At 41.7% G+C, this 22,754-nt stretch overlaps 1 protein-coding gene across 4 annotated transcripts in view; it reads right to left on the reverse strand.

Annotated features, from left to right (window-relative positions):
• The window catches only part of arhgef1a (Rho guanine nucleotide exchange factor (GEF) 1a), a 45,605-nt gene extending 30,468 nt beyond the window's left edge, over window positions 1-15,137 (reverse strand). For 3 of the 4 annotated variants that reach the window (XM_039820725.1, XM_039820722.1, XM_039820726.1), the window contains exons 1-5: window positions 14,927-15,137; window positions 4,094-4,256; window positions 3,843-3,910; window positions 1,936-1,996; window positions 1,502-1,634 (exon numbers count right to left, since the gene is read on the reverse strand). In XM_039820725.1, the coding sequence (XP_039676659.1) occupies window positions 1,502-1,634; window positions 1,936-1,996; window positions 3,843-3,910; window positions 4,094-4,256; window positions 14,927-14,989 (488 nt within the window). In that variant the 5' untranslated portion in view covers window positions 14,990-15,137. The remainder of the gene's footprint in view (window positions 1-1,501; window positions 1,635-1,935; window positions 1,997-3,842; window positions 3,911-4,093; window positions 4,257-14,926) is intronic. The other variant, XM_039820723.1, reaches the window with a different exon arrangement.
• Between the last annotated feature and the right edge of the window lie 7,617 nt (window positions 15,138-22,754).

Consider the following 22,754-nt stretch of genomic DNA (forward strand, 5'->3'; position numbering starts at 1 on the left):
CAAGTCATTAGTTTCTGATCAATGTTTGACCCCCTCTGGTGGTGTATTTTGATTCTGCAGTTTGTAGAGATGGTACAGGTGACAGTAAATATTCTGATCCTAAGAGAATGGAGAAAGTAATGTTCAGTATATGTCAATTATATTAGGCCTAAAATAGATAAAATAGGTGTAAATAATGAAAGGACGGATGCAGGGTTCAAAATTAACTTTTTCGTCCAGCAGCCAAATGGCTAGTGAATGTTCAAATTCTACCAGCCACTCAACATATTACCATTGTTTTTTTGGCTGGTGAGTGAAGCAAATGTACAAGCCACTTGCATATTTTACCAGCATTTGGCTGGTAGATTGGTGCTAATTTTGAACCCTGGACGGATGACTGAATGAGAATTACCTGCTTTTGATTTCAGATTCATGTATTGTACATATTGGTTCACAGTCTCTCACTGGAACACTTGAAAACAACAGAGCTTTCATGCTTTAAGAAATGTCTACTGTACTGTGAGAAAAGCCCATGGTGCTTACAGAAAAGGAACAGAAATATCAAGTCACACAGGGTCTGACAATAGTTTAAGCCATCTAATGTAATGCAAAGTCCTAAAATGCAATGCAGTCAGTTGTGTCTATAGGCGAGCTAGATAGTGGCAACCGGGTTAGATTGGCGCTAAAGAGTTGGAAGAAGTATCTTGTAATAAATTTCTTGATTTAAATGTCTGTCATCTGTCCAAAACAAGCATTTCATTGTTAAATAAAGCCACTGCTCACACTGCACACATACTGAGAGGAGTTTACAGACTGACTTTGTATCGGAACATTCTTCTGGAGGCTGACACTTGTTCGTCATTTCATTATAACAGCCTGTGGAATTGTTGGTGTGTATTCAGTAACCCCATGATTCATTTGCCCATCACGCTTAATGAATCATGTATACAGGAATATTAATATCCAGTTTGCTTAATTAATGCAAACATTATAATGTAATATGAGCCAAACCAGGATGAGACTTATAACCAGAATAATGTGAATGTGCGCCGGTGTGATAAGCCAAAATCATACAGTCTGCATCTGCCAGTGCAAATGGGTCCGCATGGGTCCCCAAAGATGTAAATGTCATCATCAAAGGTTGTACACATAGGTGCTGTGTGTCTGTACAGTACAGTAGGCGACACATCAATTGATTTCTCAGGGCAGTAAACGGCTTTGGTGTCCAAAATCACTGCTCCCTCCGGTGAATAGATAAACCATTGCAACTGGTTTTTCACACACAGAGCTTAGGTCCGCCCTGTGCACACTATGTCATCACGGTGGAGCAGAAATTTTGGCTTCATCTGTACATCTTGAAATCAGAATGCCAAATCACAGGATAAGAGCTACAATTATTGTCCTTGTGGACAAGACCTACAGTAAGAAGAGGCAAGACCATATCCTTGGATGCCTGTGCCTAAGCTAGGGTCAAGAAATGCACATTGTATTGTAGCTGCTGGCTAATGAAAATGAGGCTCACCCTGTAATGTTGTTTGTGGAGACACTCTTGGACAGGGATAGGCTGGAGCGACCACGGCGAGATCCCAGCAGGGACTGTCGGAAGCTGTCCGAAGGGTAGATGGCTGAACTTGGACGCTCGCGCATTCCTGGAGCTATGGAATGAAATAAAATGCAGAAAGAGGAGGTAGAACAACACGAGGGAGAATGACAAGGTAAAGAGATGTTGGACGAAGAAGAGGAATATAATGATGAAGATAAAGCAAACAGGAGTAGGAGGGAAAAATGAGTTTGATAATAAAGAACAGAATAACATGCAATTTTTTTAAGGAAAATGAGAATAACAAGCAGAGAGGGAGAAAGAACAGAAGAAAATAGGGATTGCAAAAGGAGAATTACTTGAGGTAGGAAGAGACTGGAAGTTTGTGTTTGCGTATGTGTGTATGTAGCTCTTACTTTTTGTGCGCAGTGTAACATTCTGCAAGGAGTTATTCCGCATTGGGGCAGTCTTCTGCTGCTGTGTTAATCAAGGACACAAATCAGTACGTAACATGTACAGAAGCATTTTGTTTTTAAAAAGCCTTGCATCTTAAGCCATGCATTGATTTATGACATATTTTCCATAGTAACAACAATCAGTTTTTGTCTTTTGTTGTATCACCTTATAGCACCTTAAATACTGTGTGATGTTACAACAGTGTTTTTTTATTTTATTTTGTCCATACATGTCATTCATCATCATAGCCCCTTGATCTGCTGGAAGATTCAAAGTGTATTGCTAAGAGTAGAACTGTTGAATAGCAATATGTGTGTTCGGTCAACAGCAGATAAGGTGTTTTTGCTAATCCTACCACCTTATAAGCCCCTCAGAAGAATAGAAGTTCAGTCGGAACACCCTCACAGGCCCAGCAGTAATCCCTCTGCTCTGGGTTGTTGTAAATGTGTTTTAGAAATGCGATGGGGTATTGAAACTATCCCTCCACCCAGCTCCATATTCCATACTGTATGGGGGCTCTGTAAAACATGTCGTAAATAAGCGGAGCAGTCACAGAATCCAAAAACCAACACCACTGCTCACACCACAAACACAACCCGATGGGCCAATGCTACAAAGGAACCATATACAAATGTACAATATTTACAAACCCCTAATCCAGCAAGACAGGGAGAGAAGAAACCCTCGGTTATAGTAGCTAAGCCAACAATAGCCATGTTAGCTCATGTAAACTCTAATACTTTGATACATCTGCATATAATAAAATTACTTCACTGTTTGTCACTGACCGTTGCCTAACTTTAACACGTCCACCTGCCGTTAAACGGTGTGCCGGCAGACACAACAGAGAGCGCCATCTAGTGGGCTCAGAAAGTAAAGACAGTGGTTCGCAAAGCTTCATTTGACTATCCCTACTATGTACTACAGTGGCTGACGATCAGCCACTTTTCGATCTCGGCGTCACTCATGAATAGAAATGACATATTGTACAGCAGAGGTGACACAGAGTAATACATGAATAAATATGCATAGTGACGAATATTGTCCAGTGCACGGCTCATATTGCAGAATCAGCTAGTAGTGCTACATTATAATGTTGTATTAAAGAGTCTGACTGCTGCTGGAATGAAAGACCTGCGGTAGTGCTCCTTCTTGCACTGAGGGTGGCACAGTCTGCTGCTGATAATAACCACACTTATTTCATGTATTGGACATTGGTTATTGGCCTAATGTAGGTCTGAATGAAAGCTGTTTGCTTAAAAAAATACATCCTCTGTTTTGTGTAATCTTTGTGTGACTACTTTGTGTGTGATCACTTTGTGTGACTACTTGCTATTCATATGGTTTCCTCTTTCATGGTTTATAGTCTTTATTTGATATACTGTAAAAGGTTTGTGTGTTTTATATTTACACTTTTTCATAATTTGTGTCAGACTGTAGGATATCAGTTTGAGGCTGTTATATTGTGTGATGAATGCGTGATAAATAACAATAATAAATAAATTGCGATGTAAATAGAAAAATGTATGTAAGAGCATCTATGCCACTCTGATTTACCCACCATCATTTTGGTTGTGTGTGTGGTCACATTGGGAGAATTTGGTCCTAATTGTGTGACTCTGTCAGGATTTTGCCAAAGCTCCAAATTTTTCTTTGGGGGAAGTGTCTCGCAGTGCAATCTAGGACCATCATTTGTGATAAATGACCAAAGATTTCAATTTTTTTTCATGATTAATTAGACAGCCCAAAAAGGGCCTTTGAAAGGAAAATGCCATGAATAATAGAACCGAGAGGAAACCCTTAATATGTTGATACCTTCTGTCAATAATTAGAGGTGAGGTGATTTGTGGTGTAGCCTGTGTCTTACCCTCTGTTTCATTTTGGCACAGTTTGGCAAAGTGTCTCGACAGCGGTTGTGGATAGTGACATTGCATGCTGGAAAAAATAAAGACATAGAGAACACGGACATGTTATTCTCTATCTTCTTTTTGGAGCAACTTCCTATCCCAAGAAGCCAAGTGCACCAGCAAATAAGCTGGTAAAAACCCATGTAGGCTACTAGTTTACTACATAGCATGCATGTGTGTGTGTAAAATGTGCAGTAACTATGTTACTCACTAGGGCAGCTGAGCGCCTCCTTGGCAGTAATACTCTTGTTGCATGCTGAACAGAGTGTGGTTCCTGACACTGTCAGTGATGTGAAGAGGTGACCATTGCTGTAACGTGCCTCCCTCTCCCTTGCCACCTTCTCTCGCTCCCTCATGTGCTCTCTCTCTTTATTCTGGAAAAGAAACAGACAAAATTTTCAAGACTTCCTGTATATTTTTGAAGATAAAGCAGAACTTTTTGCATGGCATCTGCACACTGATGTCTGTCAGCATAAAAGATATGGCGTGTGTCTAAAGACTGATGGGACTGAGGATGATGGAAACAACATAACTGCTACACTGTGGCTCTGTCAAACTACCCTGGGGTCAGGGCAAATTGTACAATACAGTACAGCCATGGTTGTAATATTATGATGCTTTGTAACGGGAGTTGACATTGTTTAGCATTGTTACAGGTAGAGAAATTCAACAGTGAGCATGTCAACCACACAGACCCAGCCCTGTCAGCCTTGCTACTCACTCTCAAAGCTTTATCTACAAGAATGAGAAAGGTTTTTTTGAAAAATGGTGGTTCTGCTTTTAGTAACTGTTGACTGACCACCACTTTAATAAACGGCTGGAAAAATCTCTCTCATTACCTCTGTAGACCACGGATCTTCAACAGGGGGTCTGGGGCCCCTACGGGGTCCTCAGAGTCAATGCAGGGGGCCTCCAAATTATTGTTAATTTTTGAAAGTTTTTTCAAAAATGAAAAAGCATGAATCCAACATATTAGCAAATATAAATTCCCACTGATGATAGGCTTACTGGCCGATAAAGTAGTCACTTAGGACATCCACAGATACAGTTCATCCTAAGGATTCACTGTGCCACATGTATTTTGAACATTAAAACATCATTTATAAAATCATGCCAAAAATTAGTAGGCTATTTTAAGTTTAGTATTCTATGCAAAAAAATGTATGTATAAAGGCCGCCCTACACGTTATTGTAAGCCCAGTTTAATATGAGACTTAATATTATACAAAACACGTAGTAGGGGGTCCCTGCTCCCGCCACGCTGAGCCAAACCAGTGTTCGAATTACGTGGGAGCCAGAGGGAGCCGAGCTCCCATAGAGTGAGGACTGGCTCCCATGAAAGCACCAAAGTCAAAAATCTGAGGGGGTCTCTCATATCTGAAGGTGTCTGCCATATGTGGCATTGTAATTTAATCTTAATCAACGCTCATTATCCATCCCTGTGCGATCTCTTACCATTAAAGACGTAAAATTAAAATACAGGCTACTACGGACGTAGACCTGAGCCTACCCTACGCTCATGAACGCAGCATGACTGCACTTCACCACCATGCTTCACCACCACACCACCAGGCTACGTGAGCAAACCGCATAGGATCGATTTCACAGCACTCGCAAGTCTGAAGAAGTGACCTTGCTTTTAGCTTAATGTGCTTTTGAGGTAAATACCAATACATATAAATATCACTGTCAGTTATGCCACCGAAAAAAAGGTCACCTGCGCCGAATTCATTTTCGGCCCTGACAAGTTTCAGTTTTACCACCAAAAACAAAAATTAGTTGCAGATTTACAATCAGAAAATACCAAGTCCTCCCAGAGTTGTGCCTTTTTTCATTAGTTTTGTTTTCAATAACTTCTTAAACAGTGGACGTAAGCCAACAGCTACATGCAAGGTATGTGGCACCAAGATAAATGATGCCGGATCAACAACGTCGGACTTCATAAGGCATCTCAAAACGCAGCTAAATAAGTCACACGCTAATGTAAAAGAGACGTTACATTTAGCATATATCGTCATAGATAACAAGCTAACCATCGTCGCAAAGTGCTGTGCTAATGCTGGGAAGAGGCAGATTATATTATATTATATTATTATTATATTTATAGTTATAACTATAAAAGATATAATCTGCCTGTAGCAGTCGGATCCATCTCCCCAGGAACAAACGCTGTGTCGGGTGGGCAAACTCATGTGATGCGTAATTGATCCCGTGGATGATTTGAGGCTATTAAGTGTACAAGGTGTATCCCGGTCCACCAAACACTGGGTCTTAATTCGGCACATATTTCTGTTACTGTAGTCCCTCGCGCTGGACTCCGTTTCACTGAGCGTACTAACACTTAGAAAATAAATAAATGGCATTACATCAGTGACTTCAAACTACTTATCGTGCGTAATTTGGACTGACACTGAGATGCATGTTGTTCTGTAGCCTATGTGGCGCTGCCATTATTCTCTTGATTTCCACTTCGACATTAGACATTTTTTTGAATGAAAGAGACGTTACATTTAGCATATATCATCACAGGAAACAAGCTAACCATCGCAAAGTGTTGCGCTAATGCTGGGAACAGGCCCATTGTATCTTTATAGTTGTATATCCATATGATGTGACAGACTTGGGTTAATATTTCACCAGGTCCGAGGGCTAGAGGGATGTGTTAAGTAGACCCCATAAAGTTATCCTACAACTGATGTTAATGCTGTACTGTCTGGACATGCTTTTAATTCATAAGATTTATGGGACAGATCAGATGGCCAGAGACTTGAGACTTGACTTGAACTTGCCCCTCAAAGACTTGAGACTTGACTTGGACTCAAGCTCAAAGACTTGGACTCGACTTGGACTTCCAAAAAATGACTTGTGAACATCTCTGCTGTGCGCATATAGTGCGCAAAAGCGCCACTCGCGCCTAGGTTATTTAATTGTATAGCCTTGTTATGTGCGGGGTGTGCCAACTTTTTTTACGAGATAGAGAGACCCCCTTAAACACAGAAAGATAATTCGAACACTGAGCCAAACCCAGCACATGTATCCAGGACCCAACTGTTTTGGCCCTGATTTTTACAAAACGTTCAGTCAGGAATCAGTTGGCTCCCTTACAGATATGTATTTGGACTGCTTTAACAGGGGTTGTCTCCCCCGTACTTTAAGCATTACTTATACATCTGTTATTTTAAAACGACAAACCTCCTGATATATGCGGTTCCTATAGACCCATCGGTCTGATTTCTGTTGAAAGCAAACTGCTGACAAAACTCTTGGCCAGACGTCTGGGGAAATTACTACCCACACCTATAAACTCTGATCGGACAGGCTATGTTAATGGACGCTATTCAAACAGCAATGTAAAAAGGGTCTTGAGTATTATACAATTTACCTCACATAACAAATAGAAGGCATTGGCCCTCTCACAAAAAAAAAAAAAAGCCTTTGATAGGGTTGAATGGGGCTAAGTGTTTGACTTCCTGGGGAGATTTGGATTGGGGGGTGGCGGTGGGACACTTCCTTAAGTGGACACAGACCATATATCATTCACCTAAACCAATTTAATAACTAGTGATGGGGATGGCGGCGTCCGGAGCAGACGTGTTTGCTTGCACCACTCTCGAATGCAGACTTCTTCTTTTTTTATGTGCTGCCGGAAAGATGATGAAATTAATCATAGCCCTTGTCGTTGATAATTTTGTGAAATGGTGTGCTGAAGCATATGCAACATGACTCCACACAAATTGCAACAGAAACTCGTTCAACTGATCTAGTCTCATAAAAGTCTCCTCTATAACATATAAAAAAATCCTAAGAGATCCAAGTGGCGCAAAGTATTGAAAAACACTGAAATCGTTGATGCCACAATTTCCCAGTGCAGCCCATGTTAAAGCTGCAGGAAGTGATACTGCTGTGACGTCATGAGAGGCTACACAGCTGTCAGCGGGGTGGCTCAAGTAGTGCAAGGAGACGAGGTTCAAATAATAACAAGGAATTTATTAAAGTTCTTGGAAGTTAAATAAAACATAACAGAATGCAGACATCTTGTTGCTCTTTAAGGGCCAACACTTCAGGGATGTCTCTTCGGCCTCTTGAAATCATAATTCTCTCCCTCAGGAAAATAAACAGTTTTTCTCAGCCTTACGGTAGTCCAGGCTGCAGCTAGTGGCCGAGCCAGCAGTAAGTCCTTCCAAATGTCTCTCACGTATTTCCACAGGTGAACACTTCCAACGGAGAGTCCCCTCCACAGACAAGTCTCTCCAACTCCTCATGGCAACAGCAGCACAGCGCTCTCGTCCTCCTGGGAGCCCAGCTTGGAGACCATGTCTCCCCACCACACACAGACCTCTCTAAGTGTGTGTCCATCCCTTAAAAACCCTTCAGCTCATCAGCTCCTGATTTGTCACAGCTGTGTGGGAACATTGGCCACAGAGGGGTGGAGTTCCCGATTATACCAGCGGATGGAGCCATAGCTGTCTGTGCTTGCAGCCATCTCAGGGGGATGTAACGTCCGTCCAGGACACAGCCTCTCGTGACGTCACACTGCGCAAAGATTGTTCATATTTGATCTCAGCTGCCAAACAAAGACATTAGGCCGGCAATACAACATCCGAGGGAATGTCTCATCACCACACCCTTTCTGGGTTCCCCATAGATGACAACAGCTTAAAGAAAAGTGGAAGTTTAACAGCGCTGGATGGCCATGACGGCGACCTTAGTTTATTAAGGTATTGTGGACGCTCTGGTTCAGGCAAGGTCACAAAATAAACATTAGACATGTGTATGAACAAACGTTTGTATAACAAGAAATAAATCCATACATATTTGTCAAAATTATGACCCAAACACACGTCAAATTGCATTGACTATGGATTCTTCTGTTTTCTATCCCTTAAAAGGGGGCACAGCCTTGATGTTTAGCGAAGTACCCGTATGTGCCGGCCTAAAGGATATAGGGAAGAAAAAATCCACCCCTAAGATTTGCTGTCGGCACATTCACATGCTGCCTCGCCCCCTCCCGCCTACCATCACCTGACATCGCCTGTTGACGATTGGCTGGAATAGCGTTTTGTGGCTCGTGCACTCCTTTCTGTTTGTTTTCCATTTACACAGCCAGGGCTAGGTGACCGTGAGGAGATATTCACTGAATTTGACAAAAAGTGTATTAGATCACTTAATATACCTAAGAGTTATAAGAGTTACTCAGAGTTACTTGTGGTTCCTAGAGTCTCTAAAAGTAGAATGGGAGCCAGAGCCTTTAGCTATCAGGCTCCTCTCCTGTGGAACCAGCTCCCAGTCTGGGTTCAGGAGGCAGAAACCATCTGCACATTTAAGAGTTAGCTTAATTTAAAACTCTCCTCTTTGATAAAGCTTATAGTTAGGGCTGGCCCAGGTTTTCTTCGGACCAGCTCTTAGTTATGCTGCTAGTTATGCGGCCTTCCTCTGACACACTGAGCTCCTCTCTCCCTCCACCTGTGTGCATTCATTGTCCCTTTAATGCATGTTACTAACCTAGATCCGGGGTCCTTATGCTTTCTCGCCTCACAGATTTGGTGGTTCAGGTGGACCGTTTATGGCAGCTGCTGCCATGGTCCTGCTCGACACCGAAAATGCACACTGTCAATGTCCGTCCACTAAAAGTGGTGTTTTTGCCACTGACAGGCTAAGATTATTATCCTTAGAGTTTCCGTCCACTTTGAATGAAGTGTGTCTTACGATGATAAAAGTACTGTTTATTTACATGGAGTCTGGTGGGTATTGTGGTTTTGGATCCACCATGTTAAACAAAAAGGATCTTACTCTTTAACAAAAAGGTCTATCTCTGTAGGGATCCTTTCTATAATGTTGTCAGACACTTAGAATAATAATCTGAGCCTGTCAGCGACAAAAACAGAATTTTAAGTGGACGCTAACTGACGCTGAACATTGGTCCTATAGGGTTACATTGCAAAGATTGTTGTTTCCACCAGACACTTAGACACAAAAACATGGAGAACAGGGTGCAGGTTTAAAAAAGAACTAAGTTAGGAAGCAAATAAGTGGAGTGAGGGTATGGTAAAGAAACCCCTCTATATATGCAAATCAGCATGTATTCGATAATGTCACATTTGCATAATAAAACATACAAGTTTAGTAATACAAGACATTATGGTCTTTATGTAAATAATCAACTGGGGAAGTTTCATGGTGATATGTTTTAGTTAAACTATTTTCCCTATTCACGTTGAGTGTCTCTACGTTCCACCACTTGGATCTCTTATATTCCCGGGAGTTTGTGGAACAGCTGAAGCACTCGCTATTTCTCGCTCCTCTCTTTTCTTTCTCTCTCTCCTGTGAAATAAAGATGCCTTCAAGTGCGGTCGGAAACGTCGTTATACATATACGATCTGACGGAAAACAGTGATTGTGAAATCCGAATGCAACGTTACAGGGAGGAGAGTAAAGATGGAAAAGCTCCTAAAGCTTGGTTCCATATAAATGCACGGATAATTCCTTGTTTTGTCGTTATATTGATCTTGTAGTTGAAAAAGGAGCCTGATATAAGAATGACATTTCCTCCTGGGGAGTCCGTTCATTCACATTCGGAGATCGATTCTTTTGGACTGGCAAGATGGCAGCAAGCGGAAAAACCAACTGCTAAAGTGAGTTGTTCAAAACCTTTCTTTTTAGTAAACTCTGTGTACATAAACAATATTCTCAATGCTGGAGTTCATGTGGAGAGCCCCTGGTGATACTTGGAGCAAAGTTTCATGTTATGTCGAGTCTTCTTAGTGTTTTAAAAATAGTGATTTTGATGTGATCATAGTAGTGCCTCTAGCACTCCCATTCAAAAGGCCATTTGACCGAAAATGAAAATACGGTCAATCTTAAAAGTGACGCTTCCGTCCTTATTATGCTTTTAAACTAAAGTTTGACTCGGGTACAAGTCCGAGAGTTTGATTCATGACCCCTAAAGTCTGTTGCAAAAAGGAGTAAAATTGTGAAGACAGGTTTAGTTTTCTAACTAACTAATAATAGTTAGCGTTGCTCATCCGGGTCATTTTATATGCAGAAGTTGAACTGTTATGGATTCAGACGCCACTGAGCAACCATTATAGCAATGAATGGGGCTCCGCCTCCAACGCTGTATTCAAGTCTGACTATACATCCATGCTCTAACAAAGTTAGATGGACAGACATCTCCGATGGAGATGAGCCATTTTTATACTCCTAGTACTGAAAGTAAGACCAAAAATGTTTTTTTCCTGCCAGGCTCATTTCCTATTTTGAGATGCTTAATGAATCCAGATCCTGGTTCTCTCCGACATAACCAAGACATTCTTGATAACATATGATATTGTATCTCTGCTTTCTGTCAAACGTACTACCAAGGTCTTCTCCAATAAACTGAAGGATTTCAATCTGGATTTTAATTCAATAAAAAATAGCACATTTATAGCATATCTATGTATGTAGGTTGTACATTTTATTCTACACGTGTATATACATGTACATTCTTTTTTAATTCCTCTAAGTATATTTGTCCAGTAGTTGTTCCGCCATTTTTGTCCTTGGTAACTTGCTGCTTGTAATGTGGGTAATTTCCCAATTTGGGATTAATGAAGTCTGTCGGTCTGTCTGTCTGTCTGTCTGTCTGTCTGTCTATATAAAAGTGCAAAAAGTCCATAGTGCTTTTTCCCATCTGGAAATATTGTCTGACTGATCCATCGCCTTATCACATCCAGACTTGATTTCTGCAGTAGTCTTCAGCAAACTGCACTACATCCAGAAATGGGCTAAAAGGAGTAACCCAGATTGAATCCTAAGGGGCAGCATAGCACCCTGGGTAATGTAAGTTTAGCCTTCCTGACCGACATAATACTGACAATGATGTACTGACATGACAGGAATAAAACACCAAAATAAATGCACACCCATACACATTGTGTATGTAATAGGAGCAATATGACATAAAAAACCGTTGCAGGATGTGCAATAATGTGTGTGTGTGTGTGTGTGTGTGTGTGTGTGTGTGTGTGTGTGTGTGTGTGTGTGTGTGTGTGTGTGTGTGTGTGTGTGTGTGTGTGTGTTAATTAATAATTTACGGTCACTACAGTAAAGAAACAACAACAGTATATCAATATAATCAATCGGTTGTGCTTGAAAGAAAGGACAGTAGGGAAATATCCAGACTCCAGAACAAGGTTGAACAGCTTGTGGAGAGCTGCCAGCAGTGTAGAGCTAATGTGTTTTATTATTATTAATAATAATAATAATAATAATTATTATTATTATTATTATTATTATTATTATTATTATTATTATTATTATTATTATTATTATTTATTTGTATAGCACCTTTTAAAAACAATTGCTTACAAGTGCTTTAAAAGAGGAAACAAAAGCACAGTTGGGTTAAGGAAAAGGAGAACGGGACAGTTGGTTTAAGGAAAAGAAGAACGGGACAGTTGGTTTAAGGAAAAGAAGAACGGGACGGTTTGGTTTAGGAAAAGAAGAAAGCAACAGTGAACCTGGGTGAAAGTCCTGTGTTGTTTGATCCATCCACCACCCCAACCAACCTCCCTACGTGGAATATCGGCCTTCAATACTACTCTCTACCGTTGTCTCTCTTAATACTACATCATCTTCAAACGCCATGTAGCTGCTGCTGTCCCCGGTGCGTTCTACACACACGCTGAAGGGTGCGTTTCGCGTTGTATCCGACGGTGACAGCCACTACCCAAGGGTCCGTATTTTACAAGTTCGAAGTGAGACCGTTGACCAATATGTACACATCGTTGAATAGTAAAAAAAGTAAGATGGGACAGCTTTAAAGGACAGAAAAAAAAACTACTCAATAAACAAAATGAAGTTCATAGGTGATAGGAAAAATAAATAAATGACAATGGCATCACATAAAAGCAAGTCTGTAAAATGGGGTTTAAGAAGTGATTTAAAAGAAGTCAGTGATTCGGCGAGCCTTTATCTCCTCGGGCAGGTCGTTCCAAAGCCGAGGCGTCCTGACAGAGACGATCACCTCTGATTTTTAACCTCGACTTTGGAACAGTCCTGCCCGAGGATCTAAAGCTGCCAACAGGCTCGTATGGGGTCAGAATCTCCAAGATATAGTCTGGGGCTGGATCCTGACGAGCTCTAAAAGTCATCAGTAAAATCCTAAAATCCATTCTGAAACAGGAAGGGGGAGCCAGAGAAGTGAAGCTAGGATTGGAGTGATGTGAGAAGCCCGGCTGCTGAGTTCAGGATCAGCTGGAGGCGGGAGAGGGGGTTGTAGTTGATGCCGGTTAGAAGAGAGTTGCAGTAATCAAGACTGGAGAAAATGAGGGCATGGACTACCTTTTCAAAGTTGGGCTGTGACAATATGCTTTTTTTTATTTTGGAGATTGTTCTGATATGGAGAAAACAGGGCTGAATCAAAAATGACACCTAAGTTTCTGGGCAGATGCTGTCGACTCCACAAATCTTTCCAGCGTTCGAGAGCCTGTAGTTGGCTCTGTAATTCTTTTAGTTATTTGTATATAGAGGGTTTAGGTCTTTGATCCTTTCTTCTAACTGTTATAGCACTATATTTAATATTCTTATACAAAAGTTAAAGGGAGTTTTTTCAGATCAAACCATTTTGTATTGCTAATTTATCTTTAGTTTGTTTTTGATTGATTTAAAAGAAAATATGTATTCCCCATATTTCAGAAGAAGTTTTTGTCAATGGCTTCTTCTATTTTTTTAAAGTTATTCAGATCTACTGAACGGTTACGGTTCACTTCGGTGTGAAAACCAATTGTACCAAAGCACGGAGTGGACTGCTATTAAATGTGACTTTAAGGCTATATATATACTATAAGGAGTTTGTCAGCGGTTATGAAACGGTCTCAATTTAATACAGATGTGAGAGGGCAGCGCAGCCAGCCGTGTACGGACCCAGATCTGTTCTCGCTGCCGCATTCAACCTGCAGTCAGAGCGCCAGCGGGAGGCAGATAGCTCGGCCCCAGACACCAGCGGCTTTTTCTCCAGCCAGGAGCAGAGATGTCTGATGCCGGTGTTTACCAAGCAGCAACCTATGGTGCTAAAACATTGAGCCAATGCGGAAGTGCCAAAAACTGCAGCATGTGACGTCACAAAGACTACATCCATATTTTCTACAGTTTATTGTGTTTACAAACGCCAACCGACAAAGTAACCTATTACACCTTTAAATTCAAGAGGTCCTCCCTGTCAAGCTTTGGCAACCTGTAGTGGGGGTCGGGACACAGGCTGTATGATAAGAGCCATCTCGCAGTGAGATATATACATTGAATTGGTCATTCTTATTGCCTATAGTGTGTATAGGCACCTTAAAGCAGAAGCTTATTACAGTCAGCTCCTGGGACTTCCATAAGTAGAGCGCAGTAGGAACAGTTTAATGGTGGAATTTGTCTTTTTATATATTTATTAAGCTTAGAGAAAAATATGTAATGGACAAATATAATAATATTAATCACAGCTACAGTTCAGGACTGGTACAATAGGACATTTTATATGTTTATTTTTACACACTGAGGCCTACAACCTTCTCAAAGAAAGCAGTAATATCACACACACCCACTGCCATTTCTATGGCAACAGTTGCTATAGTCTAATATCCAGTGAGCTAGCACACAGTGTACAAGCAAACATACCTAGACACTACCACCTACATTCACAAATACATGAAGGCCTATTCTATCTAGATGAGAAATGGTGTTCCATTGCAGCTATATCAGGGCCCATGTCCTGGGAGGCCTTGTGCTGTGTTGTAATGAGTAGGCCTTGTGTCCAAAAAGAGGAAATGTTTTATGGCTGAGAGTGCAAGAACAGGCAATGGCACAGTGATAGAGACAAAGGAGGGAAGTGACAAAAACAGAGACGGGAAAAGAAAAGAAAAACATACCCAACTTAGTAGTAGAGATTACTTATCTGATCTTGTGCCTGCCCTTCTAAACGCAGTGTGGTTAGCAGAAGCTGAAGTCTGTCGGATGCCATTGCCTGATGTAAATGTAGTTAATGTTACACTCAATAAGGAACATAATGTCAACTCACCCGCTGGTTGATCTCCCTCATCCTCTCTTGCCGCAGCTTCGACAGATTGGTAACTCTGGACATTGTGACAGTCAGAAAATAAAATATCCAAAATTAATGTTTGTACGCTTCTCTGTGGATCCCTCAGATCCCTACCAAAGAGAAAAAACTAAAAAAAAAAATCTTTCCTCACTGGCTAACTGCAATGTGCTTCTGCTTCTAGTGAAGTGGCTGTTCCTGTGAGAAATCTGACTTCTGAATCATCACCGCCCCCACACACACACACACACACACACACACACACACACACACAAGCACGCACGCACACACGCACACACACACACGAGCATGCACACACACACGCATGCACGCACGCACACACGCATGCACGCACGCACACACACACACGCACACACACACACACACACAAGCACACAGTGTTCAGCTGTCTCTGAATGCCTGGTATAGACCATTTGCTTTGCTTTTAGCTAAACCATTTATAAAATGCTACCATTTTAAAGCAGCTCTTCTAGACAGCTGCATGTTAAAGAAATGTTTTGTTTTAGGACTGTCTCCTTTTGCAGGTTTGTGGGCCTGCCACACATTTGCATACCTCCCAGAGAGAGAGCTAGGCTGAACTAGGTTCTAGCATCTGTGTATCTTTGTTTTCATTGAAGGTTCAGCTAAACGTAACGCCTCCAGCATGAGTTGAAATACTACAGGAACTTCAGAGAGTTGGGACGGCACGACATAATAACACATCGTGGTTAAACTGTACTGCCTGCTTAATTCTTTCCTAAATTGAAAATTTATGAAATGCTTCTGTGTAAGTCATCAAGGTCTCCCGAACATTTTTCACATCTGTGAAATGAGTTGTGCTGCTCCTCAGTTTTTCCATCAAGCTTAGTGCGTAGTTTCTGGCACCCCCATGAGGAATTCTAAGTAATGACAACCACACTGTTGTTGCATCCACATGACAGGTGAATGGGGTAGAGGAGGCTTGCATCGATTTGGCACTGATATAAGTGACAGTGGCAGAGAAACTAAGAGTTTTAAAGTTTAACTGCAACAAATGACAGAGGCTGACAGTGGGAAATAAGAGATCAAAATCTGATTGGTTTAACCGTCTGTTATTCTCCAGTATCTCTTCAACCTGAGCCTGAGCCTGCAGAGGGTGCCGCTGCTGTGGAAGACGTCCTCCCTTGTCCCGGTCCCCAAGAAGTCGACTCCATCTGGCCTCAAGGACTACCGCCCAGTGGCTCTCACATCCCATGTGATGAAGGTGCTGGAGAGGCTGGTCTTGGCCGACCTTAGGCTGCAGGTGAGATCTTCTCTGGACCCTATACAGTTTGCCTACCAGCCTCGTCTGAGAGTGTCATCTATCTTCTGCAGCGAGCTCATTTGCACCTGGATGGCGGTGGCAGCACTGTGAGAATCACATTTTTTGATTTCTCCAGGGCGTTCAACACCATCCTGCCACTGCTACTAGGTGAGAAGCTGCAGAGGATGGGTGTCGGTGTGTCCACAGTCTCCTGGATCACTGACTACCTGACAGACAGACCACAGTTTGTCCGTCTGAACCGTGTTCTGTCTGATGTGGTGGTGAGGGGTACGGGGGCTCCACAGGGGACTGTGCTGTCTCCTTTTCTGTTCACCTTATGCACCACAGACTTCCAGTACAACTCAGAGTCATGTCACCTACAGACGTTTTCTGATGACTTCTGGACAGGAGGGAGATTACAGAGCGCTGGTGGACCATTTTTAGATTGGACTGGTAAGAATCACCTGCTGCTGAATGTGGATAAGACCAGAGCGATGGTGATCAACTTCAGGAGGAATGGAACGGCTCCGCAGCCCCTTTGCATTCTGGGTGGAGATGCGGACATGGTTGAGGAGTACAGATACCTGGGTGTCAACATCGACAACAGGCTGACGTGGAAAATCAACAGCACTGCTGTTTACAAGAAGGGGATGAGCAGACTCTATTTCCTGAGGAAGCTGAGATCCTTCAGCGTGTGCAGCAGACTGTTGGAGATGTTCTACCAGTCTGTTGTGGCCAGAGCTCTGTTCTCCTCCGCCATCTGCTGGGGGCAGCAGCATCAGAGCCAGCGGCACAAACAGACTGAACAAACTGATCAGGAAGGCTGGCTCCGTTATTGGCTGCAAACAGGACACTTTTGAAGCTGTGGTGGAGAGGAGGTCACTGAACAAACTGTTCATCAATCATGGATAACCCTGACCACCCACTCCACCCCACCCCCACACTGGTCCAACAGAGGAGCACCTTCTCTAAGAAGCTCCGACAGCTTCGATGTCACAAGAAATCATTCCTACCACGGGCAAAAAAACTTTTTAGCACTTCATCACTGAGTGTAAGACTCATAGACATCACAATCACAACTGCACTAAGTGCAACTTGCACAATAGGTTTATCTTCATCTTTATCAATAATAGTTAAGTAGTTGTACATTTTTATTCCAAATTTGAATATATTTTAAATAAATATTTGTTCTTGTATTCTATACTATTATTATTTCATGTATATTGTATCCTATTATTTCATGTATATTCTGTTTGAATAAAAAGAGACTTAGCTTAGGCAGGCAGATTATTTTTGGCATCATTGGGCAAATATTTAATAATATTTTAGTTTATTGTTATTCAACTGGTCTGAGAGAAAACTAGACTTCCTCTTGGTTCTGTTTCCATGCTCAAGAAAATCTAGTTGCAATGGGGCGGCTGTGAGTCAATGGTAGAGCCGTCGTCGCCGGTTCGATCCCTGGCTTTGCAGTCCCATGGCAAAGTGTCCTTGGGCAAAACACTGAACCCCAAATTCACATTCCTGTGTGAATGTTTATCTGATGAGCAGGTGGTACCTAGTAATGCCAGCCGCAGCCACCAGTGTATGAATGTCTGTGTGAATGGTATCGGTATTGTGGAAAACCATTTTGAGTAGTCATTAGATATTTAAATTCTCTTTATATACATTTACGGTGACTTTGGCACAGGTCATTTCAGAGAGTGTGGAAGTTAATCGTTCTTGTTGGTTGTTCTTCAAATGCAGATGCACATTCACGTCCCTTCAGACGTTAAGAAAGCCTGACACCGTTAAGAAAGCCTGACACCATTGGTAGGGCTCAATCCGAGGGGCGGGAAAAACGGTTGTCTTTCAAATTCCCTCTGCACTCATAGCCAACCAGAGCAACACTAGTTGATAGATTAAACTTTTGCCGTATCCGTTCGGCAAAACTCCCAACACATCTTCCTTTTTTAAGAATGACTTCAGTGCTTAACTCCAAGCAGGGGGGGAGCTAGATCCTCAGTACAGTGGGGGCGGAGCTTCATCATGGGGCCCTCTCCTACCAAGTCATTTTAAAATATATGTTATAATGTGTCATTTGTTGAGCCAAGTAAGCCTATATGTCAAATAAAACACTAAGAAAAGCGCTGGCCAACCCCTATGAAAAAGGCTATTGACGACCTGCTTAATAAACACCGTGGCCAGAAGGACGTGCTCAAGCTTGTAGACCAGGACTATGCTGGTCTAGTTCACAACTCCTGTAAAGACCCAAACAGTATGCTCCACCCAACAACCAAACTACATATTGCACAGTATTTAAAGCACCTCAGCAAACTGTTAAACACCAGCTCCTCTTTAAACACCAGCCCGGAAAAACTGCAAGAGAGGCAGGAACTCTGGCACTCTCTGACCAAGGGGAGTACGACTACCAGTGTCTATTGAGAAAATAGTTAAAAACATAATGGGCAAGCAGCAGCAACAACAGCCGGAACAAAAAAAGGCACAGACAAAAACGTGTCTTTCCTGTGGCCAGCCAAAGTCGAGGTATGAGAATGATGGTTCTTCCATCCACTTCTTTTACCAGCAAGGCCCTGTCAGGTATTTCTACTGCTCCACTAAGGTTTTTAAAGCCTATGGTGCTGAAGGTCTGACAAACCCAAAAATGCCCTTTAATGACTTTGCACAGACAGAGTTCTTTCAGCAAGAACTAGATGCCACAAAGAAAAGGGTGGAGGACAGAGGACAGCAAAAGAGGAAAAGGACCACCACAGAGCAGTCCCAGCCCACAGGTCGCAAGTGTCGGTTTTGCAGAATGGAACTGAAGCAGGGCCCAAACAGTCCTCATATTCACACTGGATTCCCTGGAGTAGCAGGGAAGTATTTATTATTTACTGCCCTGCTAAAGTCTTTTCTATTTACAAAGACCAGGGCATGGAGAAGGAGATGACCTGGAAAGAGTTCCAGGAGTCTGCCTTTTATAAGTCAGAAAAACTGAGGTGGGAGGTCGAAAAGGGAAAATGACGGACATTGAGGGTGTATATACTGTATATTTTGCCCATTCATATTTATTTTACATATTTTGTTTTGTGTATGTGTGACCTTGCACTATGGGGCTTGGTGTGTTTAAACTGTCATTGTTGTATTTAATAAACAAGACATTACATTAACCAATATTTACATGTCTCATTAATAAGTGCATAACATTAAGAGAACAGTAAAATGTGTATAATTGAAAAGGTTTTAAGAAATTGTAATGTTACACATACTAAGAAAACTGTAATATAAGGGAAGTCAAGTATTTGATACAACAGTGTCATTATATATTTTTAGTATATATAGTATTTTAGTATTTAGTAATATATATATTTTGTTTAAGGTATTTACTTGACTAAAGATTAAAAACATACTAATAAATACCTATTTATCTTTAATAATGCATCACAGACATTGCCCCAACTGGGATTCGAACTTGCGTCCAGATAATAATTACTAAATATGCAGGAAAAAAACGCAGCTTGTTCAGCACCTTGGACAGCGTTAATAATGCTGCAACTTCATTGGCTGTCACTGGCTTCCACCTAAGCATCGGGTCTTACAGAGACAAGTCTCCCAACAGACACCAGATAATTAAACTAGGTAGCCTATTATCTGCATTATGCCAAATGTCATTAAAAGAGTATTATGTAAAAGCTTAAAAAACTATGAAGCATTGAGCAATTTAAAAATGTAAGCAGCTTGGTGGATTTGAGACTCAGCTTCCAGACTTGCTCCATGCAGCAACAATAGCCGGGATTGGGGAGATAGAGAGAGGTAGTATGAAATTCTAAAAACACTTCATCAACGCCCACCTCAGAAGCTACATCTTCCAGATTCACAGTCTCACGGCCACACCGCTGCCTACAGATATTGAAATGGAATCGAGCTGTATTTAAAGGCCTCCAATGTCGACCTTTTTTCACTGAGGGTGCATATTTGTTTTTTCTATTCATTCCCATGTAGGACACACTCTCTGTTCATTCCCATGTCGGACACACTCTCTCTATCTCATAGTCACTGCAGACACTGAGTTCAGATTTTAAATTGCTTTAGTTTTCAAATTATTGGCTTTGATTTGGCTGAGGATGCTCATTGGAATTGTGGGTAACGCCTGATAAATGCCATGTTAAATGGCTACCGTTGCGCCACAGAGTCTGAAATCCTCTTTACCAAACTGGTGACAAGTCCAACACTGGGGGGAGACATTGATTAAAAACATTGTAGTAGTCAGTTTAAAGGTGAGTTATAAAGGCTATTTTCAGGTTCATACTTGTGTTTTGTGTTTCATCTAGGACATGTTTATATACTTTGATATTCAAAAGACACTTTATTTTTCATATACGGCCCATGGGTGCAGCACCTGTACTCTCTGTTGTAGAGCTGTCTCTTCAAAATCCTTCCTAAAAAGCCCAGTCTGCTCTCATTGGTCAGTGTTTCCAGGTCTCTGCATCATTGGCATCTGAAGCTTTTAAACCAAAAACTAAACAACCAGACAAGTTCCAGCAGGAATGTGATCTGAAATTGGGGAGAAATGAACATTATGTGTGTCTACCACCAGTCTAGACGTTGTACTGCCCTCTACTGTTTAATATGCGGCTACAAGCTCCCCTCTGCCTTCCTGCGCTAAATCCAGATGGGTCACCAAAGAAGCTTTATAAAGCCCTGAAGGTAAGTTATGGTTAACATGTCTCCAACAAATCCACCAGTTAACCATAATGTTAAAGATTCAGTAGCCTACTATATAAATATGGCAGGGAAGATAAATTAGGTATTTTCGCCATATCTCTTAGGAAGTTGTGCCAGATTGTGCTCTATTTTCTGCCATGTGTGACAGCAGTGAGACAGACACAGCTTCGGATTCAGGCAGTCAGATTTTCACCAGCAGTCAGGGAGAGCAGGATGCGCATGGAGAGGAACCAAATGTGTTCAGCAGTTTAGCTCAGCCCCGCAGTGAGCATGGTAGCACTCTAAACTGTCTAAAGTGCACAGCATTTTATGATACATCCATTACTCTGAGACCTGATCAAGTGGTAAGAACTAAAGAATAGAACTCTTTCGCATAAACAGCAAACAAGCGTAGCTATGAGACAACTTAGAAAACCCATGATAAGCTTCTTGCTGAACACCTGTATCCAAGGTTCCAGGGGAGTCGGGCCACAAGGTATGGGAAGGAAAGTGAGGGACTTGCAAAGGAGCATAAAGAGAGGGGCTGCAGAGTGATTGACAAAGGGTTGGTGGTGTGTGCAGGAGACCCATGGCTGGCAGCTAGCCCTGATGGTATCATTGATAATAAGCTACTAGAAATAAAATGCCCCATCACCCTCAGTGCATGCACATCCATTAATGATGCATTCACTGCTAAAAACCAAGACATCAGAGTGGAAGACGGGCAGTACATTATGAACCCAAAAGGCCCCAAAGGCTACTATAGTCAGGTACAGTTAGGGATGCACTGTCTCGGGCTACAAACAGCCAGTCTTGTTATTTGGACCCCACTACAACACCTGGAGCTTGATGTGCCTTATGACAATGACTCTGCCAGCACATATATGCAAAGGCTACGTAGCTTCTACTTTAAACACATGCTGTCAAAAGTTGTGGATGAATTTGTAGAGGGAATACTGCAGTTGAGCAACAACTACATGGAAATGTTCTCAAAAGCAGCTCATTAGTGCAGAATCAGAATCAGAAAATGATTTATTGCCAAGTCACACTTATAATTTATTTGCCTTGGTTGTTGGTCCAAACATAAACATATTTAACATTGATATGAAATAAACAGTAAATACAGAAACAAATATGTACAATATAACTGATAGATGTATTTTAAGTACAACAATTTGATAACTGTTTAACACTGAGAAAAAAGAGGCTGTATCTCATGTGTTGTTTGAATGATATAGAAAATTAGTTCCATTCAGCTCTTTATCGAGATGATCTGTAGATGAGGATTTGTTGTTTGTATATACTGTGTGTGTGTGTGTGTGTGTGTGTGTGTGTGTGTGTGTGTGTGTGTGTGTGTGTGTGTGTGTGTGTGTGTGTGTGTGTGTGTATGTATATATTTGTATTCATGTATTTGTCTGAATGATTTGTATATGCGACTGGAAGACGTTTGCTAAATAAGTTTGTGTTTGTTAAACTAACTAACTCTAGAATCAGTCCAACATGGCAGGGCAGAAGGGCCATGGCCTGTTTTTTTCTGAAATTCATCAATCAATCAATAAATTATTTATTGCTAGTTGTTGGTGTTCATTACTGAATCTATACTGTAAAATATCTAAATGATATGCCTAATACATATTTCTAAAGTGTTAACTGTTAGGTTTGAATGGTGAACAGAACCCAAATGCAGACAGAACGCAGACCCAGGAGTGTGAATTAACAGGTTTTATTTGAAGTACTCAAGTATCGAGTCCAGGTTTCTGAGGGGGAAAAGCACATCCAAGTTTCCAGGATGGAGAACGGGTCCGGTGGTTTCTGGGAAGGAGCGGGTCCGTCAGAGGAAGATAGTAG

The sequence above is a fragment of the Perca fluviatilis genome, chromosome 13 (genome assembly GCF_010015445.1).
Source record: "Perca fluviatilis chromosome 13, GENO_Pfluv_1.0, whole genome shotgun sequence".
Classification (NCBI taxonomy): Eukaryota; Metazoa; Chordata; class Actinopteri; order Perciformes; family Percidae; genus Perca; species Perca fluviatilis.